This window comes from Carcharhinus amblyrhynchos, chromosome 22 (genome assembly GCF_965287045.1).
Source record: "Carcharhinus amblyrhynchos chromosome 22, sCarAmb.v2.hapA, whole genome shotgun sequence".
NCBI lineage: Eukaryota > Metazoa > Chordata > Chondrichthyes > Carcharhiniformes > Carcharhinidae > Carcharhinus > Carcharhinus amblyrhynchos.
Genome location: NC_137345.1, coordinates 6,648,694 through 6,659,984, shown reverse-complemented (window position 1 = coordinate 6,659,984; position 11,291 = coordinate 6,648,694). Strand labels below are relative to the sequence as shown.

At 44.3% G+C, this 11,291-nt stretch overlaps 1 protein-coding gene across 2 annotated transcripts in view; it reads left to right on the top strand.

The window, feature by feature from the left end:
* Positions 1 to 2,030: 2,030 nt before the first annotated feature.
* Positions 2,031 to 11,291, top strand: part of LOC145356882 (uncharacterized) — a 48,023-nt gene continuing 38,762 nt past the window's right edge. The window contains exon 1 of one of the 2 annotated variants that reach the window (XM_080209851.1): positions 2,031 to 2,348. In XM_080209851.1, the coding sequence (XP_080065977.1) occupies positions 2,181 to 2,348 (168 nt within the window). In that variant the 5' untranslated portion in view covers positions 2,031 to 2,180. The remainder of the gene's footprint in view (positions 2,349 to 11,291) is intronic. The other variant, XM_080209852.1, reaches the window with a different exon arrangement.

Sequence of the window (11,291 nt, the reverse complement as noted above, 5' to 3'; positions counted from 1 at the left end):
ATTCATTCGTCATAAGTAAGTCTTACATTAACACTGCAATGAAGTTACTGTGAAATTCTCCTCGTTGCCAATCCTGTTCTGACTACTTTCTCAACATTGCCGGCCACCATCACCAATTTTGTATACATGTATCCTGAGGAATCTCTGTTTAGAAGAACTTCATTGAATCCCAATGGTGCAAAAGGAGACCATTTGGCCCATCGAATCTGCACCAATTCTCCAAAGAGAATCTTATTCAGACTCACCTCCTGCCTTATCCCCTGCCCAACCCTGCACATTTCCCATGGCTAATTCCTCTAACCTACGCATTTTTGAAAACTAAGGGACAATTTAACATGGCCAATCCACCTTATCTACACGCCTTTGGACACTAAGGGGCAATTTAACATGGCCAATCTCCTTAACCTACACAACCTTGCAGTGTGGGAGGAAACTAGAGCACCCGGAGGAATGGGTTGGGCCTCTCCAATTTAGGGCAGCACGGTGGCACAGCTGTTAGCACTTCTGCCTCACAGCGCCAGGGAACCAGGTTCAATTCCAGCCTCAGGTGACTGACCGTGTGGAATTTGCACATTCTCCCTGTGTCTGCACACGTTTCCTCCGGGTACTCCAGTTTCCTCCCACATTCCAAAGATACGCAGGTTTGGTTTTTTTGGCCATGCTAAATTGACCCTTAGTGTCAGGGGGATTTGCCGGATAAATACGTGCGGCTATGGGGATAGGCCACGGGCGGGTTGTTGCTGGTGCAGACTTGTTGGGCCAAATGGCCTCCTTCTGCACTGCAGGGATTCTATGATCCAATCCCTCCCAGGCCCTATCCCTGTAACCCCACGTATTTATCCCACACATCCCCCTGACATAAAGGGACAATTTAGCATGGCCAATCAGCCTAACCTGCACATCTTCGGGTGGCACAGTAGCACAGTGGTAAGCACCGCTGCCTCACAGCGTCAGGGACCCAAGTTCGATTCCCGGCCTGGGTCACTGTCTGTGTGGAGTTTGTATGTTCTCCCCGTGTCTGCGTGGGTTTCTTCTGGGTGCTTCAGTTTCCTCCCACAGTCTGAAAGATGCGCTGGTTAGGTGTGTTGACCCAAATAGGCGCCGGAGTGTGATGACTAGGGGAATTTCATGGTAACTTCATTGCATTGTTAATGTTAGCCTTTCTTGTGACTAAAAAAATAAACTTTACTTTTTTATCTTCCGGGTGTGGGAGGAAACCCATGCAGAGAATGTGCAGACTTTCTTATAATGCAGACGCATTATAAGGAAGATGTAGAAAGATGTGGAGGCATTGGAAAGGGTGCAGAGGAGGTTTACCAGGATGTTGCCTGGTATGGTGGGAAGGTCTTATGAGGAAAGGCTGAGGGACTTGAGGTTATTTTCATTAGAGAGAAGGAGGTTACGAGGTGACCTAATTGAGGCATATGAGATGATCAAAGGATTGGATAGGGTGGACAGTGAGAGCCTTTTACCTCGGATGGTGATGGCTAACACAAGGGGACATAGCTTTAACTTAAGGGGTGGTAATTATAGGACGGATATCAGAGGTAGGTTCTTTACTCAGAGGGTAGTAAGGTCGTGGAATGTCCTGCCTGCAGCAGTTGTGGACTCGCCAACTTTAAGGGCATTCAAATGGTCAGTGGATAGGCATATGGATAACATTGGAATAGTTTAGGTTAGAGGGTCATTAGATTGGTTCCACTGGTTGGCGCAACATCGAGGGCCGAAGGGCCTGTACTGCGCTGTAATGTTCTATGTTCCACACAGATGGTGACCTGAGGCCAGAATTGAACCTGGGTCCCTGGCGCTGTGCCACCGTGCCACCAAAGAGAGTGTGAACTCACCTGAAAAGCTGGTGCCAGCTTCTCACCCCTCCCTTTCCACATCTCCAAAATCAACAGGTCGTAAGAATGCAAGGCATGCCGTTGGGATGTCATTATCATGGGCGTAGGAACAGCCTCTGGCTGCTACACACCTTTGTTCGTGTAGTGGGTGGGATTACGGATTTGCACCACCGCCAAGATCTTTGGAAAATCTCACTAAACAAGAGTGCAGCTCAGGTACTTCTGCTCCTTTTGTTTGCTGTCTCTGCAGTTTTCTTCAGCCACTGGGTTTGGCTTCTTGTCGGCTGTTGCCTCTGCACCACTCCTGACTGAGCTGTCAGCGCTGTGTGCGGACCCATGCCCAGTGGAATGTCAATGCTGGGGGGAGCTCTCCTGCCCGCATGTTATTTTATCCTCTTGGTGATCTCACGTGTCGCTCCCAGACTGGTAGACAGGAGCAGTTACGAAACCCTGGCAGTTTCTGACAGAACCGTGGAGAGTTGCACTCAAGACTGCTCACAGACGGTAAGACCTCTGCTCTTCCCCCCGAGAGGGGGGCAAGGGCCATTTCCAAAGCCCAGCAAACACTGCAGCTGTTGAGTGTTGTTACGGGTGTTAAGTTAGTTTTTCGCGCGACTCTTCCGTCCTTGATACAAAGGCAAAGACCAAATGTTGTCAGAATCAAAGTTCTTTATTTGTCCTACATATGTAGACTAGCTAACCTTTACTATTTAACCTCCATTCAGTGCTGGAAGTCAATTAGCAAAAAAAAAGCACACGAAGCAACTTTTATACAGTTTACGATCCCATCAGGTGGATGTGATTCCAAACAAGACTTAAACATACATCACCCGATTCAATCAAAATTGAGTGGTTTCAGGAATTGCTGCATGAGAAAGAACATCCTATTAAAATACGCATTTACTACTTGCAACACTCACCCATCAGAACATAAGCATAATGGTTACGGCGTTTGTTAGCGCAAAAGAGAACATTATCATGAACTCAGCTAGACCGGCACCTCAGCTGTGCTCAGCAAGTTGGAGCCTGTAGTTAACCTGTTTTGTTAGTTTGCTCCCACGAGCTGTTTCTCTGCCATGGTTGCAAGCCCAATAGTTCACCTTGCCCTCTACATGGACCTTAACTCTTTAATATCTCATTCCCATCTTTTATCATTCCAAGATAATTAACTCGTAAATTGGGGGCTGTTGGAAGAACGGGACATATAATTACGTAGGCATTTGAGAAGACCAACACGACCAAGATCATGATTCCCAGGTGTACTATCATTCCTCCCCAGTCTCCAAATATGTTGGCAAATGGCCACCAACCAAGGGGGGGCTATAATGATTGAATTTCTGCCCTTCTGTTCTGATCTTATCTACTGTCTCTCTAATGTGATTACCTAGGCTTGTTATATTTTCGGAGGAATCAGGGATGTAGGTGCAACACTCTGTTCCCACTAGAGGGCATGTCCCTCCCGATTCAGAAAGAAACCTCACAACACCAGCTTACAGCCCAACAGGTTTATTTGTAGCAAACGCCCAAATAAACCTGTTGGACTTTAAGCTGGTGTCGTGAGATTTCTTTCTGTTTTACCCCAATCCAACGCCAGCATCTCCACATCATGACCACCTCCCAATTCAGCCAGTAGTCCAAAGCCATTCGGTTTTGAAGGGCTAGCGATCATCCAGAGGGCAACCACTTCTGCCGATACCTCAGGTATCGCCGTGCCCGTACTTTCCAGACCGGCTGCTGTGTTTTTGGCTATTTTCTCAAGAACTGAGGCCATTGTCGGTCAGTTCTCGGGAAGCTGTCCTTAGAGAGGAGAGGCTACCATCCAAAATTGCCGGGCTTCTGTGACATCCCGTTTTGATCTCAAAAGGTGTATCTAGGGGTGGAGGCGTCGGGAGTCATAATGTCGGATATAGGGGACCACATACGCTAGATAGCAAGATCCTGCCCCGTCTCGAGTGAGCCATGGATAGGCATTGTTTCCGCAGACAAAATAGGTACCATTACACGCAACCATGTCGCTCAGTAGTTCGGTATCCATCCTTAGTTGGGCAATACCATCAGAACACTCAATTTTCAGCATGTCCCTTTGGTGGCCCTTAGTGACACTGAAAGCCTGGGTACAGCTACTAGGACCGACTGGCTTAGTCCCATTTCTAAGGATACGTACGGATCCATTCTGCTGATTCATGACAACAGAATGGGGCGGGGAGTCCAACCTATTATATTTGGGTTTGAAGCTATGAATAAGGGATGTCCCAGCAGTTCTCAGAGTAGAAACGTCACCTGTAATATCTACTTGGTGGTTACCTCCGATAGTCTGGGACCCGCTTCGCCTCCGACATTTAGTCCCGATTTGATGCAATATCCATCCTATAGTTCCCTGTGTGGATAAGGGGACGGGGAACAAGGGGATTCCTCCTTTGGCATGGATAGGAATATGTGAACATAGCCAACACTTACTCAGGTTTGACTGCAATGCATACAGATAAGACATGTATAGAAAGATATTAGAGTGAAAATATCCATTGGTTAGTCCATTTCCCAGACATCTTTTCCTTTGGATTGGTTGTCCTCATACCAGAAGGATAGCCGAAAGGCTGAGGATGATGGGAATAAGCTTCATGGTTTGTCGGCAGGTACTGGTGTCCACCGTTTACAGACACTCAGATGTATCCAGCGAGGTTGTCCTTGAACCTTGATTGCAGTTGGAGTCTGGAGGAGAACTTGGAATGGTCCTTCCCACCGTGGCCCAAGTTTGGGTCGATCCCAGTTCTTTATTAGCACTAGATCTCCTATCTGGGGTCTAATGAAGTCAGTGCGTGGGTCAGGATCTGGCTCCGTCTGCTTGTTTGGTCCAAAGGCACACAGTACCTGTGAATGCAAAAACTTAAAGGACGATGGTAGCTGGTGGAAGTACCTCTGCATTTCGTCACCCATGATGTGTGAGTCTATCTGCATGGGTGGGCTCGTATTTGCATTCTGCTTGGCCTACCATAGACTACTTCTGCAGCCGATAGACTATTTCTGCAGCTATTAAAAAGGGTAGCAGGCAAAAGGCAGGGAATTATAGGCCGGTTAGTTTAACGTCTGTTGTAGGAAAAATGCTTGAATCAGTCATCAAAGAGGAAATAGCGAGGCATCTTGAGAAGAATTGTTTGATAGAGCAGACGCAGCACGGATTCGTTAAGGGGAAGTCGTGTCTGACAAATTTATTGGAATTCTATGAGGATGTGTCTAGTGCGGTGGATGGAGGGGAACCGGTGGATGTGGTGTTTCTCGATTTTCAGAAGGCGTTTGATAAGGTGCCGCACAAAAGGTTGTTACAGAAGGTTAGGGGGCATGGAGTTGGGAGTAAGGTGTTAGTGTGGATAGGGGATTGGCTGTCAAATAGGAGGCAGAGAGTGGGGGTCAATGGGTGCTATTTGGATTGGCGGTTGGTGACTAGTGGAGTGCCCCAGGGATCAGTGCTGTTGCCGTAGCTATTTAACATTTATATAGATGATTTGGAGGAGGGAGCCGAGTGTAAGGTGTCGAAATTTGCTGATGACACAAAGATAAGTGGAACAGCAAATTGTGCGGAGGGTGTAGAAAGTCTGCAGAGGGATCTAGATAGGCTGAGCGAGTGGGCGAGGACCTGGCAGATGGAATACAATGTTGGCAAGTGTGAGGTTATCCACTTTGGTAGGAATAATAGTAGGAAGGACTACTACTTACAGGGCGAAAAGCTGCAGTATGCTACGGTGCAGAGGGACCTGGGGGTCCTTGTGCATGAGTCGCAAAAACCGAGCCTACAGGTGCAGCAGGTGGTCAGGAAGGCGAATGGGATGCTGGCCTTCATAGCAAGGGGGATTGAATATAAAAGTAGGGAGGTCTTGCTGCAACTGTACAGGGCACTGGTGAGGCCGCAGCTGGAGTACTGTGTGCAGTTTTGGTCGCCGCACTTGCGCAAGGATATTTTGGCCTTGGAGGGAGTGCAGAGGAGGTTCACTAGGCTGATACCGGAGTTGAGGGGGTTGAGCTGTGAAGAGAGGCTGAATCGACTGGGCTTGTACTCATTGGAGTTTAGAAGGATGAGGGGGGATCTTATTGAGACGTTTAAATGATGAAAGGGATGGATAGGTTAGAGGTGGAGAGGTTCTTCCCGCTCAGAAAGGACAGCAGGACTAGAGGGCACAGCCTCAAGATAAGGGGGGTGCAGTTTAGAACAGAGTTGAAGAGGAACTTCTTCACTCAAAGGGTGGTGAATCTCTGGAATTCTCTGCCTGTTGAAGTGGTGGAGGCTACCTCACTAAATATATTTAAGACGCGGGTAGATAGGTTTTTGGTAGGCAAGGGAATTAAGGGCTGTGGGGAGAAAGTGGGAAAGTGGAACTGATCCACTTCAGATCAGCCATGATCTTATTGAATGGCGGGGCAGGCTCGAAGGGTTAGATGGCCTACTCCTGCTCCTATTTCTTATGTTCTTATGATAGTCCAGTGATAGAGTGGGGTGTTATTCTCATGTGGTAGAGGGCTTAAGGGTAAGACCTTCAGCCAATTTAGACCCGTTTCAGATGTTAGTTTGCCTAGCTTGGCACTAAGGACCCCATTAGCTCTTCCCACTGTTTCTGCTGCCTGGGGGTGGTAGGCACAGTGGAACTGCTGCTGAATGTGTAATAATGTTGCACAATTCCTTATTAATTTTTCCAACAAAGGGGGGGCCATTGTCCGAACTAATCTCTTGGGGTACGCCAAATCTGGGTATTATTTCTATCAATAATAATTTTACTGCTACACAGGCTTTGTTATTGGTGGTGGGGAACGCCTTGATCCAATGGCTAAATACATCAACAATCACAAGACAATACTTGTAGCACTGTACACACAGTAATTCTATAAAATCTAGCTGAATGCGATCAAACGGACCACCTGGCAAAGGGGTGCTACCTTGTGGATACCTGATACCCTTGGCTGACGTTATTCTGTTGACATATCAGACATGACATGATTAGGCGGCTTCATTTAATCACGGGTGCCAACAGGTGTGGAGCAATGTTCACGCATTCCCTCTTTGCCGAGGTGCGTATCTGCATGCAAGCAATCAAGCGCTAAAGGTAATAATGCATCAGGTACACAAACTTGGCCGGCTGGGCTAACCCAGAGGCCTGTTGACGTAGAGTGCGAACTTCCATGCGTCTTCCAAAGGTCCAGTTCGGAAGCAGGGGCGTTCCTCTGTAAGCGCTGAATAGTGGCTGTATCTGGCACACCCAGCGTGCTCAAAGGACACGAGCGGTTTATCAACCCCTTATTCATGGATGGCACAACCATAGCACCAGAGGCGGCAGTGGCCTTGGCGGCACAATCAGCCGGGGCATTACCCTCAGTGCATGCAGACTTAACCGTCCCCATCAATGGATAGCCTTACGTTATTAGAAAATAACCCATGAACCCCATTCAGACAGATCATGTGGGGTAAGGAGCTTACACCCTCACTAACATCACAAAGAACCCCAAGTGGTCCTTTGTTTTGAAAGGAGGGAGTGTGCAGTGTGTGTTACAGAATTTTGAGAGAAAGGAACTGTGTTCTTACTAGGGAAATACTACTCGGCAAGATAGAAAATTGATTAGAGAAAATCTAAGCTTGAGCTTATAATTTGAGTGGTTTTTGTATTTCAGTGTGTTTGTGTGATCTGGTTGCTTGTCGAATATAGATGGTTGATTGTATTAGTTTGAGAGCAGGAGTTGTTAAAGCCTGTTTGTTCTTGTGGAGTATTTATTGCGGGCAATAAATGCAATGCTTTACACCTTGGTTTAACTTCAAGGGGGCTGAGGAAGTGTTAAAACTGTTAAAATTTAAGCATAAAATTCCTTGAATTTACTTCTGTTTTTGAGTTTAATTACAGTTTGGAAGAAAGAAGAATGAAAGCGACTGTCTTAATCAATTTTCTGTATTTTCTTTAAATGTTTTACTTTCATCCCAGTTTAAAATGTTAAGTTTGAATGAAAGAGGCAGTGCTGTGGAACGAAATGTTGGAAGCTTCCACTTGAGTCTGTGTGTGTTTCATAAAGTGGTTGCGTGGATGTTTTTGTTGCTGTTTGCTTTAATGTTTTAACGTTCTTCCCCTAATTGTGATTTTACAACAGTGGGTTTGATAGAGTTTAAATAGAAATTGGATTGGATTAAATTGAAATAATTTTTTGGAATTCCTTAACCTTTTAAGTATAATCAATGGATACAATTGTGCTTAAGAGGTATAGAATATAAATACATAAATAATATATATATACATACATATATGTGTGTGTGTGGGACATTACTTTGAACACAATTTTTGGAAAGTAAATTGAAATTTCAAAATCAAAGTACATAAATTGAAGTTTGAAATAACCAATTTGAATTTTGAATAATCCTGGGTTCAAATTTTGTTAAGAAAGGATTTAAACCTTGGAGGGAACCATGTGCTCTTTCCTTTGACTTGAAGAAGTCGTGACATCATCACATTGGAATGTGTTTTATTTCTTGTGTTTTTTTTAATTGGCAGAGATTTCACCATCTTCTATTCCTAATTTGGCAATTAAAAGTTATATACATTGGAGGTTATAAATTTTATTTTTTCTTTTAATTTGACAGATTTTGAGACCAAATTAATTCATTTGGCTCCAAGCCAAATGTATTTTTTGTGTTTTGTCTTAAATAGATGGCTCGTGAATAACAAGTCTCGCAGGTTCAAGACTCCAAGATTGTTTATCACAACCTAGTGATAATTGAGACTCGAAGGGTTCGGCTCATTCAGATTTTCTCACTGTTAACTTTCAAATTAAAGTGATTGATTTCACTCAAGCGTTACAGTTTCTGACATTTAATTGATAGAGTAAATTGAACGCACAAAATAGCCAACTTATAAATGGAACGTTGCCTGAATTCTAAAGAGGTAAATAAGTTTAATTTTGACAAATAAAGGGTAATGGAAAGTGAGTCTCTTTAGGTTTTGTGTTTCAAAGAGGGATGCATTGAAACATATTCTCAGTTCATGATGTAACCATTTGAATGTGAGATAATTTTACAAAGTAATACCAGTTTGCTTTGTGACTTTCCGATACTGAGTAAATATAGCCTGTGGTAATCCTCATGTTCACATGCAAAGTTTGTTCGGTTCAATGTATGCAAATGCTAATAAGTTGGGAGTTAATTTTTCTGAAAAGTTAAGGGCTCTGGAGAGTGTCAATGATTTTACAACAGATGACAGGATTTTTCCGAGTACTTAGTTATTTGGGGGTTACAGGGGTTAGAATAGGGAATGCTTAAAAGAGGAACAAATAAACCATTTGCGCAAATCATGGTATTCATAAATAAAATTGGTAAAACAGAATGATGGAGGAGTTTCCTCTATAATTTGTTAAACTGGTAGAAAATCATTTGGATTACTTCTAACTTGTACTTTGGTTACATTGTGTTAATTGGGCCATAAAAGAACATAGCATACTACTTATCCAGAAGGTTCCTGCTCTGATTGATGAATGACAGAGGAAAAGAGTTGTGTATGCTAGAAGGAGAATCATGGAAAGCCGCTGCCAGCGGTGGTGCCGGTGGCTACAGGGGATTAACTAGAGGTGGACTATAAACCGGAGGAATGGCGGACGGGGCAAGTGGTGCTGGTGGGCCAAAAGGAGCAGTTGGGTAGAGGCTCCGATCATCGCCTTGATCATAGGTGTCCTTTGTTTTGAACAACATTGACAAGCCAGATAAGTCAGGAGGTACCTCACATTTCTTACGCTTTCTTTGTTCGGCCTATCTTTCTAATCCTTTTCTCTTATCTCTATCTTCCTTTTCTAACCTCTCTTGTTCTGCTCTATCTCTTTTCTGCTTCTCATATTCTTCACATTCCCCTTTCCAAATCTCCCAGGATTTGGGTTTACCCTCATTGTCACATTCACTTATCCCCCTTTGACGTGCATTGTCCTCCCAATTGGCCAGTTTTGAATTCTCAGTTAGTTCATTAGCCTTCTTTGTCCAAAGGGACAGTAAAACTTTCCATTTACTTTGTGTCCAAATAGCCTCTTCGGCTTTAATACATCTCCCCAGATCCCAGATTCCCCTGAACGGCCAATTTTCATTTCCTAATATTTTATTCAGGCACCCCGATAGTCGTCTTAACTTTTTCTCCACAGTCGGGTGTTGAAGACAGAGGGTGTATAAGGGGCTTCCGTCCCCTGAATTATCAAGGGTCTGACCCAGATTTTAGTTAGTTTAAATATAAGGTTACTTCGGAGATCTCTACAGTGGACATTAACTCTTTAATTATCTCACCAGCTCCAAGATTCACAAATAATCTGCTCCTAGAAAATTACCAATTCCATCCCATGAGATGTCACTATTCTCTTAACTAATGTTTTACATTGGTGACAGGTTCTCTTTGTTACGTCTGCTGGATGTTATTGATTGCTTATATTTCATGTTTTTTATGATTTTTTTAAATACTGCTGTGACACAGTGATGATGTGGACTGGGGTAAACACAGTAAGAAGTCTCACAGCACCAGGTTAAAGTCCAACAAGTTTATTTGATAGTAAACCCACAAGCTTTCAGGGTATTGCCCCTTCTCCACTCACCTGAGAAAGGGGCAAACCCCGAAAGCTTGTGGGTTTACTATCAAATAAACTTGTTGGACTTTAACCTGGTGCTGTGAGACTTCTTACTGTGACACAGTGACATAGTGGTTAGCACTGCTGCCTCACAGCACCGGGGATCCGGGTTCAATTCCAGCCTTGAATCACTGTCTGTGTGGCGTTTGCATGTTCTCCCTGTGTCTGCGTGGGTTTCCTGTGGGTGCTCCAGTTTCCTCCCACAGTGCAAGGATGTGTAGGTTAGGGGGATTGGCCATGTTAAATTGCCCCTTAGTGTCCAAAGATGTGAAGGTTAGGGGGATTGACCATGCTAAATTGACCCTTAGTATCTAAAGATGTGTAGGTTAGGGGGATTGGCCATGTTAAATTGCCCCTTAGTGTTCAAAGAAGTCTAAATTAGAGGAATAAGCCATGGGAAATGCATGGGGTTGTGGGGATAGGGCAGGAGATGAGTCTGGATAAGATTTCTTTGGAGAGTTGGTACAGACTCGATGGGCCAAATGGCCTCCTTCTGCACTGTAGGGATTCTATCCCGTGGTTTCTATTCCTTTGTCCTGTCCTTGAGAATAAATAATTTTGTTCTTTGAGGTTTGACTGTGGCATGAAGAACCACAAACGGCTGTTAAACAATGATCTTCAGATAGTCCATGAGGTTTTGAAGTAAAATGAAATAATTTGTCATCTTAAATCTTCCTCTGATGTCCCTGTCCAATAGAAATGAGAGAGAAAACCTTTGTAATATTCAACCTCACAGCACCTGAATGAGACGGTTTAATATTTCAGCAACCATTTGCACACATGTAATCATCTCTTTTTTCCAACATCGCAGGTACGACTACACTTCCC